The following is a 25,629-nucleotide window of genomic DNA, read 5'->3' on the forward strand; positions in this document are numbered from 1 at the left end:
TACCACTGCTGCCGTCAACTCTAACCTTGGAATTGTAGTAATCTTTACAGGAGTAACCCGGGCTTTGCCAATGAGGAAAGTGCAATGAATCTCATCCTTCTCATTGATTACTCTCAGATAAGAACACTGACCATAACCACAGGTACTTGCATCAGAGAAATGATGTATTTCCGTTTTTACAATTTTACCGAAATCAGCAGGCACATAGCATCGTGATATGTCCACCTTTTCCAGATTGACAAAGTCATTCTGCCATTTCTCCCACCATGGGCTAAGAGCAAGGGAAAGTGGATCATCCCAGCCTGTACCCTGGTGACACATTTCTTGTAGGATCCTCTTACCATTGAGAACATAGGGAGCTACAAAGCCCAAAGGATCATATATGGAGGCAACCGTTGACAATATGCCACGACGTGTTGTAGGTTGACCTTTTAGTGGGATATGGAATAGGAAAGCTATCACTCTGTATGTTCCAATGAATTCCCAGCGCTCTTTCAAGTGGCATGTCATTGAAGGTAAGATCCTTTGTTTCAAAGTTTACAGCACGTTCTGATGCTGGTATGCTCTGCAGAACAGTGTTGTCATTTGACACAAACTTGTGAAGTCGAAGACTTCCCTTTATGCACAACTCCCGTGCTTCCTTTGCCAGCTGAATGGCCTTTTCCACCGTCTCTACACTTGTGACTCCATCATCAACATAGAAGTCTCTTAAGATGAACTGAGCGGCTAATGGGTATGATTGACTATGCTCACTGGCTAGATATCTTAGTCCATAGTTTGCGCAACCAGGCGAAGAAACCGCGCCGAAAAGATGCACTTTCATCCGATAATCTTGAAGCGCTGAATTTGTGTCTCCGTTTTTCCACCATAAGAAGCGCAGGTAATCTCGGTCATTTTCCTGGACATGAAACTGGTGAAACATTTTTTCGATGTCACATATTACAGCTATAGGATGCCTTCTGAACCTAACAAGGACTCCGGTGAGATTGTTTATCATGTCTGGTCCTGGTAACAAATGTTCGTTGAGACTTGTGCCTTTGAATTTTGCGGAACAATCAAAAACGACACGTAGCTTGTCTGGCTTTTTTGGATGGTAGATGCCATGATGAGGTATGTACCACTTTTCGCCAACAGTTCCATCATCATTCACTGTTTCTACATCACCTCTTTCAATGATGTCATTCATGTAAGCAATGTAGTCTGTCTTATATTTCTCGTTTCTACAGAATTTCTTGTTCAAATGATTGAGTCTGACCTTGGCAAGCTCTCTGTTATCAGGTAAGTATGGCCGTTGTTTGAACGGAAGAGGCATTTCATAATGTCCTTGAGCATTTTTCTTTATACCTTCTTTGAGTTTGTCTAGGAACACAATATCATCCTGAGAAATTGTCTTTTCATCCGCTGTGACATCCTTAAAGTCCGACTCGAGTACACGGATGGCATCCATAGGTGTCAAAGCTGGAATCTCCATTGTGGCTATTCTGTGACACAGACTGACTGATGTTGATCCGTTGATACCTGGTGTGGAGCAGCCCACAACACTCCATCCTAAGTCAGTTAGAATAGCATAAGGTTCATCATCTTTTCCTAGTATAACTTGCCTGGGAGCTAGCACTCTGTGGCAGTTGTAGCCAATAAGTAAACCTACTTCACAGCTGAGAAGAGGTGACATTTCGTCTGTGATTACCTTCAAGTGACTCCAGTTCTTTGCCGTTTCCTGCATTGGTATGTGATCACGATTGACAGGAATACACTCCTTGGTGTATACTGGAGGCAGATTGATATGTACTGATGAATTGTACCCTCTCACACGAAGATCAGACACTCTTTTACTTTTAATTATCATACTATCTCCCATCATGGTGGTAAGTTTGAGTTTTATTGGCTGAGAATCCACTTGCAGTGTATTACTCACTTCTTCATCAATGAAAGTGGTGTCACTCTGAGTGTCTAACAAAGCATAGACAAGCTGTTCATTGGATGGATTTTTGATGGACGACACCCACACAGGTACAATCATTGATGTAATGACTGAACGACCTTGTCTTGTGATATTAAGCGATATGGCATCTGTAATCTCACTCTCACGTGCATGCTCCATGCTTACCGTTGGTTGCTTTCTGTTTCCGTTATTCTCATAGTTGTAGTCATGAAGACATGTGGGATGTCGCAGTTTGCATACATCACATGTGTGGCGATGCCGACAATCCTTAGCACAGTGACCTGGTTTCATACACCCAAAACAGAGTTTGTTGTCTTTGAAATAGGACCTTCTGTCTTTCAGAGACTTTACCATGAATTCTGGGCACTTACAGAGTGGATGGCTGTCATCTTGACACAACATGCATGGTGTTTTTAACTGTCCTTTAGCCATTGTCTGTTTGTCACTGTTTTCTGTTGTTTGTGTTTTGAAGACAATCGCCTTGTTTCTTTTGGTTTCATTTGAGATTCTTCTCTCATGAGGTGACTCGCGTGAATGAAGAGCATGTAGAGAAGTGATAGGATTACACACTATTTCTGCTTCAGTTGACATGAATTTTACAAAGTCTTGAAAGCTTGGAAATTCCTTGCCATCCATAAGTGATGTTGTGACTTGGCGGTTCCACCTGGAGGCTGCCCAGTCAGGAAGTTTCTGTACCAGCTTTTGATTCTCTTCACAGTCGTTTAATATTTCCAGGCCTTTAACATGAGGTATGGCTTGCAGGCAGGCATTTAAGAAGTCTGAAAATGTTCTCAGGCCTTCTGCATCTTTGGATGGTATTCTTGGCCACTTTGACAGCTTTTCACGGAATGCTCTTTGAATGACAAATGGCTGCCCGTATCTTTGGTTAAGCTTGTTCCAAGCATCTTTGTACGCTTCTTCATCATTACGATAAAAGGTGCCTTCAAGATATTTGTGTGCTGAGCCACTGACATACTTTTTCAAATAATAGAGTTTATCAGCTGCAGAGATGCCTTTTCTATCTATAAGTGACATAAATGAGGCATTCCAGTCCACAAACTGAATTGGGTCTCCATTGAACACTGAAGGCTCGGGTATGGGTAACCTGTTGATGGCTATGCTGTCCTGAACTGCCTGAGCAAGATGGGACACTTCACTGAGAGGTGTTGACTGAACAACACTGCAATGATGTAACATTTCATTTCTCTGCCCTTGATGATCATTCGGTATTGACTGACTTCTTGTCTCTTGTTTTATTTCTTCATCATAGGATTTTATTCTGGCTCGAGCAACCTCTATATCCTTTTCCACCTGCAGCCGTTCCAGTTCAAACTTTTGAGTTTCTAACTCTCTTCTGAGTTGCTCTTCTAAAGTTCTTATTTTTTCCTTTTGTTGCCTTTCTGTTTGCATCATCTTATATTCAGCCTCTTTTGCAGCCAGTTCTGCTTCAGCATCTGCACGTTTGCTTGTTGCACTAGAGGATCTGGAATGGCTACTGACACTTGTTTTTGAAGCACTGGAACCATATATAGAGCGAGCATAACTATGTGCTAAAAGTTCACGCAGCCTGCCCCTTTCTCTTTCTGCATCAAATTCGCCATCTACAAATGCCATTCTTTCAAGCACTATTTTGATTATGTCATTGGTCACAGCTTCACATGCATCAATTTTACGTCTTAAATCTGCAGTAGGTGTAACATGTTCCCTTATGTCACTGAAGAGTTTCAAAATATTATTTTTTTTGTCCTCAATAGAGTCAGCCATTTCAGCCAGCTGTTTATCAGTTATGTCAGTTTTTAAGCTCTGTCTTGCTTTACGAGCTTCTATCTTCCATTGCTCATACAAAGTGTTTAATCTTTTTTCTTTCTTACAGCATTCATCTTTCTGATAAGCAAGCATTTTCTCCGTGGGCATATGCGGACGTTCTGAACGTCGAGTGAGTTCTTTACTGTCTTGCTTTTGACACTGAGATTCAGGTTTATCTTTATCCTTATTTTTAACTGCTTCATTTTTATCCTTTTCACCTTCAATATCCGTCTGAAGCAGGCTTTCAGAATCCGGTTCGTCCGTATCCATTTCCATAGTGAACTCGTTGACTACAGCGACTCTGCTCCGTAGACCATCACGCTGATTCCGACGTGCAGCAATCCGTCATATTGCCATCGTGAGCATGCACGTGCATCGAGGATCTTAACCAGCGAAGGTAAAGCTCTTACTGTAGCAGACCCCGCCCGAATGATGGCCCAAGCTTTACTGATGTTAATGAAGTTTATTGAGTCCGTTTTCACTCATAAATCACCGTAAGACTCCAAGAATCACCGTAAGAGCTAAACCAACAAAGTACAAGAAGCGCGAATTACAGACTAGTTCAAACCTCTATCATTAACATACAGTGAATTACACAAAACAGTCATTACAACAAACAGTTATCAAATATATACAGACCTTATGCATTTTCGGGGGGTGCTTAAAGTTGCAAACGTTATCTGCGACACAACTCTGATGAACTTGAACTGCGTGCTCTCCCTTTCCTTCCCTGTAGACTACAACACCCGTCAAAATAAAAGCATTTCTTAAACCCATTTAAACTCACAGAAAGTCTGTTACATACTTAGATCTGCCACACTGTGTGTTCATTTGAAGTGGATAATTATGAGCTGTCACCTATGGCAATGAATGATAGTTGTGTTAGTCAGTGACCTTGTGTGAATGTAGTCTATTGAAAGAATTTGGCAAAAGTTTTTTTTTTTTTTTTTTTTTTTTGAATCTGTAACAGTTTTAGGTTTTAATTTGGTTGGCCTTCAAACTGGTTTGAAATTTAAGCTTTCAGTTTTTCTTTTCAGATACAGCCATTCATTCTTTATTAAAAGGATAGTTAATATTGAAAACTGTCATCATTTACTCATATTCACATTCTTCTAAACCCCCATGATTCATTCAGTGCTGTTCAAAAGGAAAAGAAAAAAGCAACTACATATTTTCCACATTACAGGATCTTTTTAATCAGAAATACTAAGAAATGTGAATTGCTTAAAACAACAATAAAAATCCATGGTAAACCAATGTTAACAATATTGTAAACAATATTGCTGAAAAGTTCTTGCAGCATGAATAAATTAAAGGTACAGTTTGTAGGACCTGCCATGAGAGGGCGCACTATCAAAACAATAACAATCGCGTGGTTTGATGACGCTAAGGAGGAGCGTGGGATGATGGGATTTGTTGTCTTCTACCCAACCGCTGACGGCCATCAATCAGACGGAAAGATAAATCATGAATTTAACGGATGAGTTAAAGTTTTGTGAATGTTGTGTTTGATGTCATAATTTTCAAACACGGGTTCAACGATTTGCACAAGTAGATTACGTACAAAGTCAATGCAAAGACACGATCAGACTTTGGATCAGATGCTCCTTGTCTAGAGACGTGATGCCCTGCGTTTGGTATATATGCCCCATGTAACAAAAACTCGGTAGCACTTTATTTTACAGTCCTGTTCCTCATGTACATACTATGTACTTATTATAGTAATTACAATAACTATGTAATAACTATGTAATAACTAGGTACTAACCCTGAACCTACCCCTAAACCTAACCCTACCCCATGTAGTTACCTTGTGTTACCAGAACTTTCTTAGATAAATACACTGTAAGTACACTATAAATACATGTTAGTACACGTACTGTAAAATAAAGTGCAACCAAAAACTCCATGATCACGGGAAGAAAGAGGCAGGAACCGGCGGACAATCAAAATGAAAGCTTTAATAACATAATCACAAAACAGCGCGGCAGCCCCTCACGGCCGACTGCCACGCACAAACAAAACCAAAACACAACTAAAATCCAGGCCTGGTCCTCTCTCGTCCTTCACTGTAGTCGCTCCAGTTTTATATCCTTCCATCTCCTCCGTGGGACGAGACCGGTGGGTCGAGCAGGTGTCGCTCATCTCAAATCACTCCACCGGCCTCGCCTCATTCCCACGGCTCTCGGCCTCGCCCCACTCGTCACACCCCATAATACTAATCTTGTTGATCGTTATAGCATACTTTTTCTGTAAAGATACGAATCAAAACAACTCACCTTTCGATTAAAAACCATGCGAGATCAGCATCTCTTTCTACGTTTACGGGAGAAAGAACCAGCGACAGACGGTAAACAGTTATTATGTTCCATAAATAAGTAACACAATCCACCATAAAATGTGCAAAAAGAATTAAATAAGGAACTGCTTGAAGCCAGCTAGTGGTTTGCTGGATGCTAGACACTACTTCCGCATTTGTCCATGACACGGTTGTCATGTGGTTTCTATGTCAGTAAAGGCGGTAACAAAGGGTAACTAACGTCATTGACAGGTGACTGCACTGACCCATGTCACTGTTTAGAATGGGAATTATCTCATGATTTACAAGTAGTTGAAAACATTAGAGATATTGTTAGTAATCAGCTGGATAAAATATATAACACTAGCCTAGTGGTTTTTGAATATTTTACTGCAAATATCTTACAAATTGTACCTTTAAGGGGCAATTGTTATAAGATAATTTTTTTCACTGTTTGTTTCAGTGATTTTTTTTCTACTGTTTGACTTCCCTGATTTCTTTGCTTTGCAACGTGACTGCACCCTTAGAAATAAAGACAGCATAGTTAATGTTGATGTAAGTTAATGTAAATGTTTAAAAGAATTATCTTTGATCTTAAATATTGTGAAATATTATTATGTCTATATTATGTATTATATCTATGTGGTCTATGTATATATAATGATGTGCAGTATAATATTTTAGTAGAAACCTTGATACATTTGTTTTCTGAATTATTTGATAGAAAGCTCAAAGAAACTGCATTTTTTTTAAGTAAAAATATTCTGTAAAATGATACATTTTAATTTAAAATGTATCATTAAAATGTATCTTTTTATTTAAAAGCTGCTTGTGATGGGCTTTGTTTTATTGTGACTTTCTCATCACCACCTGCTTTTGGTGGTTACCAGTTTAATACAAAGGTACAAAACAGGTTTCAGTACTTCAATAAGTTGGTATATTAATATTATATCATTACGGTTAAATTATGGCATTAAACTGTAAATTTAAGGTAAAATCATTAAACCTAGAATGGTGCTGCTGTATTTTTTTTAATATTTTTTTTTTTTTTTATGGTATAAAACCGTTAAACAAAAAACAGTGTTACCGTATTTTTTACTGTATAATTCTGGCAACCACAGCTGCCGGTTTTTTGCCATAAATTTTACGTAATATTATTTACAGTGTACAGTTAACAATGGAGAAGAAGATTTTTATCTGTTATAATATCAAAGCCATTACATAGCATTCAGAAAAACTGGAATACAGTGCAAGAGTCATATGGACCACTTTTACATTACTTTTATGGTGCTTCCATATCCTTTGTGAAGCTTAAAAGCTCCAGTCCTTAAACCAGTACATTGTGTAAAAATATATCTTCTGTGCTCCAGAAAGAATGATGTGAGGGTGAGTAAATGAGGATAGAGATTTCCTTATTTGGGTGAGCTGTCTCTTTTATTCCTTCTCTACTTTTGGTTCAAGAAATAATAATGTTGTTTTATTGCTGAAGATATTCATGAATGTGAGGAACTGTAATATGCAGGTGATCCATTGTTTCCGTAGGAATAATTAGATCATATTGACCACGGTGCTCTCCCATTACTTCTCTTGTGTTAGAGGCGGGAAGTTTTAGCAGGAAGCCATTCAAGCCACAGTGTATGTGTGAGAGAGAACTTAACCGGTCCGGTACTGCTGAAATGTTTCATCACTGTCAACATACATTGTTATTTCCTGCGTGACAGACACTGGACCATAGCAGGAATATGTCATGTTGTCATGTGCAGCTATGATTAAAGGAAATCCAGCGCTTGTGTCCTGTCTATGACACCCTTGCTAACAACCAGCCATTATGTTGTCTCGCTGGTAAATTGTTAAGTTTTGTAGGTTCCATTTTTCCACATTTTATGTCAAGTAAATTGGGAAAAGAGCAGGAATTTATTGATATGGAATCAGGTGATGTTACAAGCCGGATTCAAACTTGCTGTGTCCATATGAGCACCACAACTCTAATAATAAGCTCAAAATAAGCTCACTTTAAAAAAGCTCTGTGGAGTTAGTTATCCATGCCAATGGGATTCTTATTACGTCTGCTTGTATGAGGGGGTGGGACAGTGTTTAAACACTGCATTGAGCTACAGTACATTACAAAATGTTATGCAATGCCAAATAATTTTTTGCATCAGTAACAATCAAAAGAAATGATGAGTTAAATGCTGTGCAAGTGTAGACTGTAAAATTACCATTCACTCAAAGAAAGAAATATGTCTAAATCCAATTCCTTATTTATGGTATTTTGCAATTTGATATGTTGTTTATGTGTGTGTGCTTGATAATACTGTAATTGAATATCAAATCATAATGGGAATTGATCGTAAGAGAAAATCTGAAAAACAGTAGAAAGCAGTGGCTCCACTCTGTCCTCCATCTACTGACAGGAAACTCTGTGTGCTTTCAACAAGACAAGGGATGTAAAACCCTGTTTCCACACGCTACAGACATGAGTCTCCAGTCCCATCAACAGGCCACTCAGATCTGCAGTGTGTCCGTTACTGAGTCCCTGTGGTCCCTGTTGATGAGAGCAACTTTGGCTTAATCGAGTTCTGTACTGCTCTTCTCACAGACTGACTCAATTTCATCTGTACTGTGGTAGTGTAGAGAGGTTATCCCAAGGAAAGAAGGGATGATGGAGAGAAAAGTCTGTCCAACATACCTGCAGTCAGCTCCTATATAGAGCAAGGGCTTCTGCTTTATTATGAGTGAGAGTACCCGAAGGGACAAAATAATAATAATAATAATAATAATAATTTAAATTTGGTTTTATTGTTTACTTTTATTGTATTTTTTATTTTTTTGCAAGAATATGTCATACATATTGTCATAGATTATGGTGATTTAAGTTTTAGCCATAGGTATAGTTTTTAAAATGCAAACGTAAAAAAAAATTGCTGGTTTATATTTAACTAGTTGTGTGCAAGAATTCTTAAAAGAAATAAAGAAAGACAAAAGAAAGAGAAAGAAAGCTATATATAGAATGTGCTTTATTGGTGAATATCAGACCACTGCCAGAGCTCTTGCTCTTCAGCCCTTGAGTCTGAAAGCAATCTATAACATTGTAAGTTTCTCTGGAGTGCAAAACTAGATGGAGTTTTTCTGGCTGTATGTGTGCAGTGTTAGAGGCCCCTGTGGAGTGTGTACGCTCTGCTGTATGTTCTCTGAGAGTGCATGGACGGCTCTTCAGAGGAGCTGGAGTGCAGCTCCCTGTGCTGATTCCTGGAAGTGGGGTCAGAAGTCAAACATGAGAGTGCAGGACCTCAGCTGTTGCTTTTTCTTTATCTGGCTGCACTCTCTGCCTGATGCTCTTTTACTTTGTCATCTTATTCTCACTAGAAATCTCTCTTTTCACCACTTCTTTCATCAATTCAATTATTAAAAACTTTGCTGGTCAAAAGTTTGAAATAATTATGATTTTTTTTTTATGTTTTTGAAAGAAGGTTCTTTTTCACCAAGGCTGCATTTATTTAATCAAAAACACAGTAAAAGCATTGTAGAAAAAGGCATATTTGGAAATATTATTACATTATTAAAATTCTTAAAATAGTATTCAGTAAGGACACATTAAATTGACAAAAAGTGACAGTAAAGATATTTATGATGTTAGAATTTTCATTTCAAATAAATGTAATTTTGAACTTTCAATTCAAAGAATTCAGAATTATTATTTTTTTACAGCAGTTAAAAAAAATTAAAAATAATGGAAATAGTTTTTATTTAATGGGTACCTGGAACACTTGATTCTGATTGGTCAGTCCTCATATTTTGCAGAATATTTTTTTGCATAATGACCAATAATCTGTGTAATTGTGATGTAATGGTTTTTATGTCACTTTCTTCTCACATAAAACATTTCAACTCATGAATATTGATTATATATTATTAAAATAGTCTGAATCTCCATGTATTTATTTCCTGTGTAATAAGTGGGATGATACACAGTGCAATCAGCCAGTCATTACCATCAGGTCCTGTCTTTTGAGTAATGATCTGTTATATAATATATATTTTTAAATGACTTATTAATGAAGGTTATGAATGTTATTATAAATTTTCACCAGCGAAATCAATCAAACCTTATCATACACATTTAATCATTCTCTCATTTTCTCAGCAGATTTCCTTGGCAGATGCTCAGTGTCCTATGCTCCTGCCCCAGCAGTACTGAGCAGAGTCCCGTGGATGCCCATGGCTCCCCCCGTGGAGCGAACGCCCCTGGCCCACTGCCTCATCCTGGTGCACAGCCTGCTGCTGCTGTTGCCCAGAGGAGTGCCTTGCCGGGGGGCCACACGGGCCCCGGAGTCCCCCTGCCATAGAGCTGAACACCCGCTCATCTCTCACACAGGTCAGTATTTCTATCCCACACACCACAACAGGACAGCTCTGACTTCATTTGGCATGTTAAATAATGGTGCTTGCTGAGATAACCCACTTGTTCATTTATAACGTATCCAATACTGTTTCTGCAAGAAAGCCATTGCTCCATTTCAAGTGTAGTAGAATACTCTCAACCGCTGTTTATAAGCACTGTTCATTCATAGCACACCTTTAAGCTAAGCATTTAAAAAAACACTGTGTCCCAGACCCTTATATTTTAATGATTCAGAAAAGATGAATTGGCCAAACAAGGTTACAATTTCCTATATACTTTCTGACTACAGCAGAATATATATATATATATATATATATATATATATATATATTTTTTTTTTTTTTATGGGCTAAGTCATAGAGACCAACTAGTATTGACAAACTCCATCACCTTCCCCCAGCATTAATTACAGGACTCCCTTGCCTGTATTATAATCAATGTAAATTCAGTATGCGGATTTCAGTAAGTAATTGAAGAGCTGAATGTCAAAGCCAAAGGGTGTCTATTGGGGCTAATGGAATGGAAAGGCAAGATCGATATTTTAGCTTGGTGATCAGCTTTGGCTGTAAGTGAACTCCTGGAGAACATTCACAAAGCCGTCTGTAGGCATGACCTGTAACATAGACTAGTAGCTAATTAACTGATTGATTTTTAAGATGTGTCCGTATGGCGGTTCACCATCTGTGTTACAGAATGAGTGTGAATTTCAGTGTCTAACACCCATCTCACACACACAAATGCTGGAACACAAACCTTTTAATTAGCACCCCATTTATTAAATATGCACAGTGAATGCAATGGTAATGGCGTTTATGCCCAGCGGCAACAAGGAGGTCTGTCTCTCACAGACACACACTTTTCATTCCAGTAACGGTCCGCTGGCACCGTTTTGAAAATGCAATTCTTATGGTTACTCAGATATTCTCAGTTCTCCCTGTCGGACTGAGCTTTTGAATCAAAGCTTTCAGATCACTGAACGAGCCCCAGTCTACACATTTGCAAAACCAAATACCTGCATGCCAGCTTTGACAAACAAAACCTCTTTTTCAGTAAAAAACATTTATTCAAAGAGCGCTGGGATCTACAGGCACTGGCTTTTTGATGGTTTTCTCTTGTGTGTTTGTTGAACTGCTCCACTACGATTTCTAAAATAAGCCTTGAACTCTGTGTGCCCTTTATGGCCCCAGATCTCATCTGCAGTTTAGGTAATGCCGTTTTTTCTGAACATGCTCTTGAATGTAGTGGTAAATACATTGTATTTATTTAGAGCTGCAAAATAACTCGTAGTATAATTATTAAAATTATGTTTTCATTTTAATTAAAATAAATGTAAATATGTGAATAAATATAAATGTTAAATTTTTATATTATATTAAAAAGTGTGTTCTCTTTTTCTTTACTTTTCTGCATTTATTTATTTTTTATAAAAAAAAAATTGTCCCTTTTTTGTCTTTATTTAAACAGTTCTTATTTTAATTAATTGTATTTATTTATTTAAATATATGAATATTTCAGTAATTTAATATATTTAAATGTTAATCTATTTAAATAGATATTTTTTAATAATATTAATATTTTTTAATAAAGTTATCCTTTCACATTTAAATAGTCTTATACTCTTTTGCTTTACATTAATAATAAAATGATTTATTATGGTTGTTCTTATTTTCAGTATTTATTTATTTATTTATTTATTTATTTATTCATTCATTCATTTGTTTAAAATAAACAAAATAAATTTATATATTTGTTTAATTGTAAATGTTAATACATTTAAATATAGATATTACGTTACATTTAAACTTTTTCATTTCTTAAATATAGTTTATATAAAATATATTTTTCTATTCTTTTTCTATTCTATTTTATAGCTTAAATGTCTTTTTTAAAATGTTAATTAAAACAAATAAATTAATTTGAATATGCTAATGAATTTGAAAGGATATTGTTAAATATTTAATTTATTTCTAAATTCTAAAACGTTTGTCCTTTTTGATTTCATTTCTGATCTGCATGTAGTTTATACTAATCCTTAACCATTTGAAACCTGCCACTGTGTACTGCAAATGTTGCTCTCTCTTATGATAAATTGCTTGCAGTGTTCTCGATTTGTAAGTTGCTTTGGATAAAAACTGTCTGCTACTTGAATAAATCCAAACCTAAGACAGATAAATGTCCAACTATCAAATCTTGTCAAGGTATCACCTTAGCAAACAGATAAAAAAGGGTATAGATTACTGAAGCTCTTCACACCTTAAATTAATCCCACTTTCATGCTGGCTTAATAAATGCCTTCTGTTTCTCTGAAATATCATGCTTTGTGAAATAGATTCCCCTGTAATTATAATCGAACACAAAGGCGTTGCTGTGCTTATCTTGACAAAGGCTATATTGAGAAGAGTGATTGATGGTGCGTTTTTTTTTTCGTTTTTTTTTCTTTTTTTTAATCTAAACCTTTCAGACTTTGTCAGGCCACCCAGTAAGCCAATTTAGAGTGAATTGATTGCTGAGAGAAACATTTTGCTCTCTCCTTAAATTTGCCTTTTTGAATCAAGCCGGCAGTCTGCATTTAAAGTAGAGAATTTTCTACAGCAGTCTCTTTGAAAAAATCTATAAAATGTGAGATGCGTGTCTCGATCCAGACCAAAAGAGAGACACTTGGAGCAAGAGACTGTTTTGTCTAAATGGAACATCTCTGCTTTCTTCTCCAGAGCGCTGGACACGTTTCTCTGTGGACCTTGTAAACTTTGTCCGTTAGGGAGCTAAAAGTGGGAAGGACATCAACGACATTCAGCTTTCCTATACGCAGACTATAAAGAAGACAAATATACGTCCCCTCAGCCATGCCAGAACTCCAGCAGAGCTCCAATGTTAGATCTCTGTATAAAGACACACTGGTTGGCTGTAAAGAAATGTTAATATCTGTGCCGTGGAGCTGTTGTGCTCTGCTCATGAGTACGGGTTTATGCAATAATGTTCTGGACAGATGCTGCACAGTCATAGTGAGCCGGCTTTACATTTTGTTTAGACTTCAGAGAGATTTCTTTTTTTCTTTATGGCAAACCAAGGCTTTTCTTTTGTGGTCAATGACAGGTTTAAGAAGCAGATGGTTCCCCACAGGTACAGTATATCTTATGATCGGAAGGAGTGTTGTCTATTTGGTCTTGTCAGAGCTCTGATGCATTGCACGGCTTTGTGAGAAAACAAACCCAACACTAGACATTTTTGGTGTTATGTTCGAAAATCTCTTATTTTTCATTGTGTATGAGTGTGTTTGTTGTTGATGTTAAATTAGGTTTGGGTAAAACTTTACCATGAGGTTTTATACAGTAGCATTTGTTAATGCAATAACTAACATATATGACAATCATAATGTATCATTTATTAATTTTTAATGCATGTACTTTTACTAAGTTGTATACATTTACATAATGTGTAGAAACAATTTCGGTAGCACTTTATTTTACAGTCCTGTTCCTCATGTACATACTATGTACTTATTATAGTAATCACAATAACTATGTAATAACTAGGTACTAACCCTGAACCTACCCCTAAACCTAACCCTACCCCATGTAGTTACCTTGTATTACCAGAACTTTCTTAGATAAATACACTGTAAGTACACTACACGTACATGTTAGTACGCGTACTGTAAAATAAACTGCAACCACAATTTCACTCATAATTTGCCAATCAATTTAACAAACAATTACAAATAAACAGCAAGTAACATGTTGAATTAAACATGAAATTTTGGACGTGAATAGTCTTTATTTTATATAAGCATCTGATAAATGGATAAATGTTAATTATAGCATTTGGAATTTCAAAGTTTTTATTTTTCATTATTTAACAGTGCCAAGTGGCAACATTTGGTAACAATGTACACTCTATGTAAAGTGGTTTTGTCTCATTTTAGTTACAAGTTTGTGTTGGACTCCTCCCTGTGTAATTTTTGGTTAGAAATCTTGGTTAAAAGCAACTCTGCACCTAAAGACCTCAGCATTTACACAGCTGCGGCTTGTCAGATGTTCCTTCCTGCACTTAAAGCATCTTTGCAAAGAGCAAACATATTAATGTCTGTTAAACACAACAGTCCTTGACAGTTCATGAAAGCAAACTAAGGCAAGAGTTCCTCCAGTTTTGACAGGTGTGACCTTGAAGGCTTCAAATTGCGTCCATGCTGAGGTTGATTTTTGGAAAGTGCCCGTGTTGTTTTAAATCTTCTTGCTATTTTTCTATTGCATTCATTACTAAAGTGGCTCTTTCACACATTTGACTCTTGAATGAAATGTTTTTGTAAGAAGATATGAGTTCTACATGTTTTATCTTTCTTTTTCTTTTCTTTTTTATGTCATGAAATGAGACCTTTAACATATAACCGAGTGTTCAGTTATATCCTGAAAAGAATGCAAAGATAAACAGAATATGAATGTCCACCATTAGCTGACATGAGTACTTTAGGGGGTTAGGAGCCCTGAAAAAAATTAATTTACATTGTCATTGGATGAAACTGCTTCTCAGAAACACTGGAGAACCACACTGAGTGTCTCCACATTCACTGACAAGTTCCACTCTCGCTGAAGTTAGGGCTATTCCATAGAAACATGCAAGATTTATGGAGGAACATTGTGGTAACTGATGCTGTGGATCTTTGGGGAATTCTGGCTTCCTTTTGTATGCTCGAGACACGCTTCTTTAGAAGAAAAACAAACCTATAGTTAGAGGAAGCTTTGGTGTTCAGCAGTGCTCTTAAACTGACTGTTGAAATAGAACTTTATTTACAGTTCTATTTATTTTACTTTTAAGGAAATGTTGTAGATAATTAATAATACATACTAGGATTGTAAATTATTCTTTATTTATTATTGCTTGCAAAGTATAAAGGACAAGAAAGTGTCTGTCTATCTGTCTGTCTGTCTGGGCTCTGTATCCCAAAAGCAACTATGGTTGCAAGTTCCATTGTCAATAGATCTTTATTATTATTTTTTGTTATTTAGATATTTATATTTTTATATGTGTGCTTGATTATTAGTGATCTTTACAGAGTTATAAGATACATATAGTCCATTAATGTTTTAATGTGACATAGAAATTTAATGTGCCCAGAGCTTGAGCAGTAATGGCCAGTGGCAAAAGCAATGACCAGGATCATGACTTAACAAATGATAGCATTACTGGAGCAGCTAACCCAGCAGCTATCCCATTACACAGGGGTAGGTAGGTAGGCAAAAAGATGTTAGACAGGCCAAGATTGAGGCTTTGATGTCAATGCCAGAGGTTAATATGAAAGGCGCCACAGCGAGGACATTTGATATGCATACCATACACCCTCACAGAAACAAACACAAATTCACTCCAGTGCACTCAAACTAAAGGGAAATATTTTAAAAAAGACAGTTTTGTGTATGTATCAGTTACATGTGCCATCTCTTGTTCTGCAGAAATCGAGCCTTGGATCCATCGATTCAGAGCTGAGGGCACCGTCGATTATTCACAGCTGACCTTTGACCCCGGCCAGAACGAACTAATCGTGGGCGCAAGGTAATGGTGACTTCCATCACTGCATGCATTTAATTAGGACTCTGTCCATGGTCAGAGGCTCTGTCAGTGTGTCTGCTAAGCCTTGCATTTAAATATTACTGTATTTTCAGCAACACCAATTTGACACCCACTGCGAAAATGTCACAATTGCCAAGTTTCCTATGATTAGCCCAATAGTGTCACATAATCCGAATCCTCATAAAACCATCAATGAAACTGTAGGACTTTTGTGGAAGACAAAGTACAGCATAGACCCTCCTCACCGACAGATACTTTGATAAAAAAAAAAAAAATCGCACCATGAATGTGAGAACAGGATGGGATTTCCTGCGTCCAGTTCTAATTAATGAGTGTGATGATTTCCACATAGACTTTCGCACTGTCCTGCCATACATCTTCAGCCAAATTAACCTCATATTCCCGATCTGTCAGCAGCCTAGATGGTCTCCAAGCAATTATTTTTTGACAAACGCAGAAATGGTTTTGATATGAGGCACTGTAACGGTTCATTCACCCACAGAGCCGGGAGTGGTAGAATAATTACTTCTTCTCAGAGAAGCAGGGATTACCATTCACTTCACTAGTGATTCATTGTATCATGCGCAGATAGTTTTTTTGTTTTGTTTTTTTTACTGGAAAGTAACAAGACAGAAAGTGTTAGTTAGCTCTCAGAACCTGCTCCAAAGCGCAACACATCATTATCAAGTCTGGCTTTGGCTGAAGAGATGGATGAACTGCAGTTGGGATTGTTTGTTCTCTCCTAACATTCAAAATTGTCTTGCTGGTGTTACATGGGAGTGCGTATCAGTGGTAATGGCTCGATCGAAAAGATGCTTTTGACCTGTTATTCAGTAGGAAACACTTGGTGAGATTTTTCCAGACAGTGTGTTTTGATTGTTTTCCTATAATGAGAAAGCTCAGTCACTCAGTTCCAGCTAATGATCCGGTCTGTCAATAGATATGTTGTGCTTTCGGGTTTGGGTTTCGGAGAAAGCAAACCTCTTAAACAACTGGAGCTAAATGAATCCAGTGGTGCTCTTTAGATTGAGGTTGGGAACTAGGGAAGCACAATAAATCAGCAGGCATATCAATGTAAGCCGACAAATTGAACTGTTTAGTATTATTAATATTAAGTAAAATAGGCCAATATATTTAAGGTGATGAATAGCCACAATATCATGGGACACAATATTTCCTGTAGGCTAAAAAATACAAACAAAATTATATGTATTTATTTATTTATGTATATATATATATATATATATATATATATATATATATATATATATATATATATATATATATATATATATATATATATATATTATGTGTGTGTGTGTGTGTGTGTGTGTATTCAAGAAGTTAAAAAAATGTTGAACTTAAAATGTCTTTATTGAAATTATTTATCAGGTATGTATTTGTTAAATAATTATGGGTTAAGAACAATGTCATTATCGTACACAATAATGTCATCTTCCTGTTTTAAAATTAAAATAATTTTACACTGTTTAAAACTGTATTTATTTATTTCCTGGGTAATATATTGTTATCTGTCAGAAATACATAAAAAATTGGTAATCATGTCACTGTATATTTTTAATTATTTATTTTTACTTCATTTTATTTCGGCTAATATATTGGTTATCTGCTTTAAATTCCCTAATGAGAACCATATGACAGTCATTTCTTTAATTGGTTTCTCTCTCTCTCTCTCTCTCTCTCTCTCTCTCTCTCTCTCTCTATAGAAAAGTACATTTTAATTTTTACATGTAAAAAAAGTCAAAAAATGTGCATTTAAACATTTACCTAAATATTAAATATTTTAAGTATTTACATTTCACATTTTGTAATTACATATAAATATAAAACATATTGATGTTTGGTGTAACCTTATGTTTAACTAATTTTTTTTTTTTTTTTTTTTTCATTTAGCAGACACTTTTATCCGAAGCAACTTACAGTGCATTCAGGCTATACTTTTTCTTCTTTTTTTGACTAGTATGAGTGTTCCTTGGGAATTTAACCACTGCTAACACATTGCTCTACCACTGAGCCACGGGATTACCTTTTTCCTTTTCAATGTCAACATCATCGGGTAAAAAAATATATATTTGTCATCAGATATTTCTAAGAAATATTTTAAATGTATTTAGCTATAAGAATTAATTGAGAGGACAGAATGGTGAAACATATTTTGAATTATCACCACCATCAGAAAATCATTTTTGGTGTTAAAGCTGTTAAAATGACCTACATAAATATGCAAACTTACTGTAAAAGTGATCTTGACATTGCTTGATGTTTGTGTTCGCATAAATATCTTAGTGTTGACGTTAAGCTTTCTATCAGCCAATCAAGGATGTTGATTCACTTGTCTGGATCACATTGTGCTTGACGCCACACATAATTGCACTCAAATGCAAATGATAAAAGAATAGTCAAAGATAACCTAGAAATAGCATAGGATGTTCAGAACTAATATGTAAGTACACATAGTACATACTGGTAAAAGAAATGTAGCACTTTATTTTACAGTCCTGTTCCTCGTGTACATACTATGTACTTATTATAGTAATTACAATAACTATGTAATAACTAGGTACTAACCCTGAACGTACCCCTAAACCTAACCCTACCCCATGTAGTTACCTTGTGTTACCAGAACTTTCTTAGATAAATACACTATAAGTACACTATAAGTACATGTTAGTACACGTACTGTCAAATAAAGTGCAACCAAATAAAATATAGTCTGAATGCACTGTAAGTCGCTTTGGATAAAAGTGTCTGTTAAATGCATAAAATAAGATAAAAAATAAAAATAGAATAACTTGATACTGATAGTGTAGCTGTATGGTCATTACAGAAATAATGGCCCAGTAGTCCGTGCAAAGGAACCATTGATAGTGAGAACCTTAAAAGGCTTTAACAGTAATGCAGTGAAACACAATCAATAGACATGTCAATACAGTAAATGGACCTTAATCACAGCAACCTGATTTATCATGTAATCTCTTATACAATAACATTACGTACATATTGTTTTAGGAAATGTGTTTTTACACTCTGACATTCACAGATGGATGTAAAATCATGTTGGACGGATATGCGATTTGTAGTTCCACATATAAATAACACTTGAGATTAGAGTTGGCGGATATTGCTACACTATATTACATACTCGGCCCAAGACGTTTGGAAAAGCAATCGGAGTTGTTGTTTTTTTTTTGTTTCCCAGAATTAAAATGCATGCAGCATTTACAGACCTCTGCTGCTCCTAACAAGCATCTTATCCTTAGGCAAGGTCTGGCATTGGCTCATTATATTGACAGTAGGCTGCACACTTTGCATAAGAGGTTTTTGGCTCTAAACTTTTAGACTTCATCCAGGTACAGATCATATGAAAAACTGAACTTGAACTGTTACGCCAGGTTGTATTAAACCTGGATGTGTATCGGGAGCATATTAATGTGATTTATTCAGCAATTAATTTCGCAATTTAGTTCCCAACCCTCTGTTTTATTTATAGTCTTGTTTATCTCTGAAAAAGCTCTAAACATTCCTCTCGCAACATTGGCCAATTGCTATCGCACATGAATTCACTTGAAATGTTGCAACCCATACAAATCTCCATTTATAACCACAATTCCCGCCCTGTCTTTGAGGCAGCTTTGGATGGTTCTGATTTGGGTGGAAATTCATATCTTTTTTTGTCTTTTTCTTTTTCAGAAATCATCTCTTCAGGCTACATTTAGAGGATCTTTCATTGATCCAGGTGGGTGAAAAGTGTATGTCTGTCTTTTTTTTCCCCGGAATTGCTCAGACAGCTCAAAAACTTAGAATGAGACTAACAGGTGTTGCTGCCGCCATGTGTGAATGCCAATTACACTGGCTTCATAAGCTTAGAGAGAAAGACTCTGCCAATTTAAAAGTCGTCAGTTTGGCACAATTCTGACGTGACTAGGGTTCGTGCCTCCTGGGTTGGTACTCTCTGTTAAATGTGTATGTTAACCTTCCATGGATTTGTGTGGTTTTAAACCTATTAACAGCTCTCATTTGTATGGCCCGATGCCTGTTTGTGCTAAATTTAATGTTTAAATGCTGGCAAACAAACATGTTTTGATACTGAATTGGGAATTTAAAATGATGTGCGCTAATAAATATGATGAGGCTGATTAGGATTATGGAGTCTTAAGGGCCTTTCATACTCACTGTGTCTAATCACTGGAAATTGTTGTGTCTGCTTTACGAGGAGGCAGATCGCTCTCAGAGATGGAAAATAAGCCTTATTAAAAAGATTATTATTTCTTGGAAAAAAGAGGGGGAAAAGCAATGAAGCAGGGGTTTATTTTATTTTATTTTAGCATTTTGTCCACTAAAACAAAGTCAACCAACATGAAAGAAAAAGCAGAACAGTGAATGAAATGTCTTAAAATATATTTGGATATATCAGTAATTTTCATATTTTATATATTTTGCTCCAGCATCCCTAGAAACAAACACAGAAGAATTGTTCAGAGAACAGACAGATGTATATTTTATAGAGTAATATTATTTCATATTCAGTCAGGTTGTCAGGTAAGTCAGGTTGTAAAATATTGCTAATTAAATATGTAGCAAATTATTTAATTAATAATTGATAATAATAATAATTAATCGTTGAAAAATGTGTTTAAAACATGTTTACGCTCGCATGTGTTTACAGTACAAGAAAAATATGTTATGGATTTTTTACTTTACAACTCACGACATTCTAAAAACCTTTCAATTAAAACTTTTCTCGCCAGTTTAGAAGTATTACAAAATGTAACGTGAAAACTAAGCGTACATTTCTTACAACTTGGTACGAGTTTAAAACTAGATTTTTTTTTAGATTTAAAGAATGAATGACTTCAGATGATTTTGTAGTAGTGTATCACTGTCAGTGTGAGCATCGCTTTAGACTCTCTCCAGATGTTCTACTTCTATAGAGCCCAGGACTATCAAATCCTAGTTTAAAAGCCAAATGGACCTGAATAAAGACCTGCGTATGTCCCAAACAAGACCTTGTTCCCTTAACAAGTTTAAACATAATTACCCAAGAGTAAGCGCTGTCCTGTAATAACTGCAGCAGACAAGTTACTGTCCCTCTCCTATTGAATTGAACATCTCAAAACCCTGTAAATAACTATCCAAACATTGACTTGTTTGAAAATTTATTAGACGTCTTTACCAGTGTGAAGAAGGGGACTCTTTTGTGGCCTTTAAAAAAGCCATACACTAGCTGTTTAACAACTTTCACATCATGTGGTCTCCTCAGAAATACTGACCTCCTGGGGGAAAGAGCAAACACACCAGACCCAACTTTTGAGCTGCCTTTTGTTCTGACCTGCTCACAGGGAACCGGCATCGCAAACACGAGCCCTGCCATTGCTCTCCAGCCAATCATTTCCACCATAATAGAATTCCTACACTTGCCTCACAGCACGGAGTCTTGTGTGTACTTTTTCATCCTGGTCTTTTTATGCCCTTTGTCACTCCTAAGGCTGACTTTGCTGAAGGTTTCTCAGAAAAGAGAAATGTTGTGATGAGAGCGTAGCTTGACCCAAGGCCTAATTCAATTGCGTTCTATGAGTACTTGTAGGTTGTTTGTGTTTTTAAGCATTCAGGGCTTTGAGCTAGAGTAAAAATGACGGTATTGCATAAATGTTGAGTTTTTTTTTTTTTCATGAGGTTTTGGTTGAATATGGTTTATTCAGAAGCATATATTCAGAGTTTTTCTTCCATTATACAACAACTTTCAGAAAAAAAAAAGCGGTGAGATCACAGGCGAGGGCATAATATGAATGATTCTGGCAATATGGTGCAATGAGCGAGAAGTCCTGAGACCTGAGAAGGAAATGACCTAGAAAGTGTTGCTTTTATCCTTCATTGATCTCACAGAATAGAGCTTTCTGTAGCAATGATGCATTGCAATGGGAAAAAATAAACCCGCAGAGTGACCCATCACCTCCGTGTCTGCAACACCTCCGCTAGTGTTTAAGAGCACAGTGTTGTGAAGCATTAAAAGCCTTTTAATGGCAGGATAAATGTGGCAGCACTATAGTAATGTATAGTGTGTAATCATTATATGGACATGGGCAGGGCACATTATATCTCATGGGTCATTGTACAAAATGAGTGTAATTTGTGTCTCCTACTGCATATGCAATTGTGTAAAAATAACTTAGCTCATGCCAACTAAAAATGTCTTTACTATGCACCTTTCTATCCCATTATATTATAGATTAAACCAGGGGTTTTTTTGGTGGGTGGGGTTTGGGGGGAATAAAGGTTATGTCTGTTGATCCAGAATGAAGTTTGGTATCATAATTTACCACGACTTAAGTTTCCTGCAGGTCCCTTCGCAATAATGAAAAGCAGACTCAGATCTGCAGAGTTTGTTGAAAGAGACCCCTTTAGAAGGTGGGGCAGGTCAAATATACTTTAATGAAATGTCTCAGACTAATTTTCTTAGACATCTTCAGAATAGAAAAAAGAAAGAGGTCATGAAGTGACAGACACAACGAAATAAATGAGTGGCTGAAACTGTCAGTGCAATCTCACATGCCGTTGAGATATGTTTAGATAGTGAGTTTGCAAACTGGCTGACAGGTCCAGAAGATCTCTCCTAATGCTTGTCCTCTGTGTATTGCTGTTTTGTCAGGCTGTCACCCACAAGAGAGATGAGGAGAGCAGGTTTTCAGATGTGATTTCACAATGTAAACCTGCTTGTTGATAGACAAACTTCTGATGGACTAGTCTGCTCTGGATTTAGTCTCATGCTCCCCGTGAGCTTCCTGCAGGAAGTCCCTGAAATCAGTATACAGTAGACAATTACATATAATTTCAATTCTAGGGCTGACAACTGCTACATAAATTTTATTATTTGGTTAATATACTTTATATATTAATAAGTACATCATATTGAAAGGCTTAAAAAGTATTTCAAGTTATAAAGTAAAAAGAAAGACGTGGAAAGATGTCAATACACACCTCAAGTTCAAGTCTACCGATGTTAATCTACTCTCCTGTCTGGTTTGTTTGTCAGACAAAAATGGCAGATTCAGCATTATGATTGGTCAGATCGCCTGTCAGTTAAACTCCATGCAAAGGGTCAGTTGTGATTGCAAAATTATAACTGAAAACTCTGGGGGGAAATGTCTGTATTGTGAAATATAAACTTGAAATTATGAGACAAAGTCAGAATTGTGAGATAAAAAGTCACAATCAACGTAATGATTTTCGAGATGGTAACTGGTGAATGCGTGCAGGAAGTAGAAATAATTATTTTATTTTATTTTATTTTATGAGAAAAATTTGTTTAAAACTAGTGAACATATTATTCAATCAAGCACACAATTTACCTAAATTGACGGAACGAATTAGTAAATTGTGTACATGATTTACTTTTTTTTTGCATGTCTTGTGCCGGGCTCCATAGTAAACTAATAAATTCAAGGAAAAAGTCAGAATTGCGAGATTTAAACACAGAATCATGAGTTTATACACTCTAAAAAAGGCTGTGTTGTTTCAACACATATTTGGATCAAATATTGACTTATCCAGCTGTTAGGTTACATTTTTTAATAAAATTTTTAGCCCAAAAGTTGGGTTAGTCCACATTTGACACAAAGTTGGATTAAACAACCCAGCATTTTTTTTAGAGTGTATGTTACAATTCTAAGTGTATTCTATAAAAAAGGCCATAATTATACAATAAAAACTAACTTTTACCTTATTTATTTAATTATTATAATTATTTTTTTATTTTTTTATTCCGGGCTTGAATCAGGCCTCCATAGAGTCTTGAATCATGTAAACATTATTGGCATTTTTGTAATGACCTTTTAATGGGAAGGAAGTATTGACACTTTCCTCTTGTGAATATAGTTTTTTATATGGAGTCAGTGAGATTCTGAAGCCCAGATGGACTGAACAATACATGTCTTCTCACACTGGTCAAATGACAGAGGTGTGTGAGGAAACTCTATTGTTCGGTCTTTATGGTCCCAGTATACACAGAGTCCACCTTGCTCAGCCAATTCAAGTCTGCTCTCCCTTGAGCATTTCGCATATTGTACAGTAGCAGCACTCCTAGTGCCACTGATTAATTGCCTGAATAAATGCATTGTAGTCACTTCATTGTATTTCAAGCTTGACAAATGAATGCCAGAGCCTGTTTTCCCAGTATGCCTCTATTCAGCCGTTTTGCGAGAGTAAATTTAAATCAGTTGTTAATATGCAACAGAGCAATTGGCGTCTTTATTCCTGATGCATATGTATATGTTTATTGCTGTGTCATTAAATAATTGATTTTTTTTTTTTTTTTTTACTCTTAGTGAACTGGATTAGGTCTGGCTGCTCAGAGTAGTCTGGTTTTCTATTGACAGGCTGAAAAGAAATGAGCAGAGGCACTGTGAGGTGGCTTCTTATCCGAGTGGCTTGTTGACCAATGGTCTCAGTTTAAACCTGTATGCCCTCTGCACCACAGCAAGCCCGCTGTGTCAATTCAGCACACACATGCACCCCTAATGCTGTGCCACTCACTTACTCTCTATTTAACACAGCAGTATAGCATCTCAGCTCATGGCAGCTGTCTCGTTTCAAACATACCAGCCCAGACCTGCCATTTACATTCACTCCCAGCAAATATGGTAATCACTGTGATTTAAACCGGTGTTTAGTCGTATGCTCTAAGGGGATATGCCAACGAGCGCAATTCAACTCTCCACTGTACTCACACACATGCATCAGTGCGTTTGGTTCAGCAGTAACAGAGGCATTGCTGTGATCGATGATTTTATCATGTCAGCGAATTTGGTGATTTGGTCAAATTTGGTGATTCTCTTCAGTTGCGACTTTTGTTAATTTTATCTTGTTTTATCTTATGTTTTATCCAGTGGCACCAGAATTGGGGGTGACATTGTGAACTCATGAATATTAATTAGCACGGATTGATGTTGCTAGGTAATATTCTTACAGGTAATAGACCATTTTACTTTAATTAGAAATTAAGCCCTCACTTTGGTACTATTCATTAACTGATGTTGTTTGCAAGTGTGCGTGAATTGCGTGTCATTGCAGAATGCTGTTTTGTGAAAATCAAGCCCATTTTATGTGTACTCAGATATTTGAACCTTTCTATATTATTTATTAAAATGTCAGCCACAATTCAAAAATCAAGATTTTGAATTAGAATGAATGAAATAAAACAGGCAAATAATGAAAGTTTTGAATTAAATTAAATAAAACATCAAGTGACCCAAATAAATAAATAAAATGTTTGATATTTAATCAGATATTTCGGTCAGAGAGTTTTATTGCCTTTCAAATAGTATTTAAGGTCAAAACTGAAATGCAAACCATTTAAATAAACATACATTAATAATTTGGGTTTTCAATTCACTGACATAAATCAAACATCATAAAAATAAAATAAATGCATACATAGATTGTTTTTAAAGAAAATTCATTAATCTTTTCTTGACATAAATGTAATTTTGGACTCATAATTTCACTCAGTACCAATTTCAGTCTTTTATTTGAAAACTTGAAAGAAAATTAACATTTGTTGTCTCTAAAATTTTCCAGTGGGTTTTTAGAATAGTGTTA

At 36.1% G+C, this 25,629-nt stretch overlaps 2 protein-coding genes across 7 annotated transcripts in view; one reads left to right on the plus strand and one right to left on the minus strand.

Annotated features, from left to right (window-relative positions):
- The window catches only part of LOC113066004 (semaphorin-5A-like), a 144,405-nt gene that overhangs the window by 38,787 nt on the left and 79,989 nt on the right, over positions 1 to 25,629 (plus strand). For 5 of the 6 annotated variants that reach the window (XM_026237556.1, XM_026237557.1, XM_026237554.1 and 2 more), the window contains 3 exons: positions 10,195 to 10,422; positions 15,897 to 15,996; positions 19,726 to 19,771. In XM_026237556.1, the coding sequence (XP_026093341.1) occupies positions 10,260 to 10,422; positions 15,897 to 15,996; positions 19,726 to 19,771 (309 nt within the window). In that variant the 5' untranslated portion in view covers positions 10,195 to 10,259. Of the gene's footprint in view, positions 1 to 10,191; positions 10,423 to 15,896; positions 15,997 to 19,725; positions 19,772 to 25,629 lie in introns of all 6 variants that reach the window. The other variant, XM_026237553.1, reaches the window with a different exon arrangement.
- On the minus strand, positions 377 to 4,503 carry LOC113065894 (uncharacterized). Its single transcript, XM_026237446.1, has 2 exons — positions 4,388 to 4,503; positions 377 to 4,269 (listed from the first exon to the last, which is right to left on the minus strand). Exon 2 carries the CDS (start codon positions 4,022 to 4,024, stop codon positions 377 to 379), a length of 3,648 nt encoding a protein of 1,215 aa, XP_026093231.1. The 5' UTR covers positions 4,025 to 4,269; positions 4,388 to 4,503.

The sequence above is a fragment of the Carassius auratus genome, chromosome 49, assembly GCF_003368295.1.
Source record: "Carassius auratus strain Wakin chromosome 49, ASM336829v1, whole genome shotgun sequence".
In the NCBI taxonomy this organism is placed as follows: Eukaryota; Metazoa; Chordata; class Actinopteri; order Cypriniformes; family Cyprinidae; genus Carassius; species Carassius auratus.

Excerpts from the sequence above, each read along its gene's own strand:
- LOC113065894 (XM_026237446.1), bottom strand. The coding sequence starts at position 4,024 with ATGGAAATGGATACGGACGAACCGGATTCTGAAAGCCTGCTTCAGACG.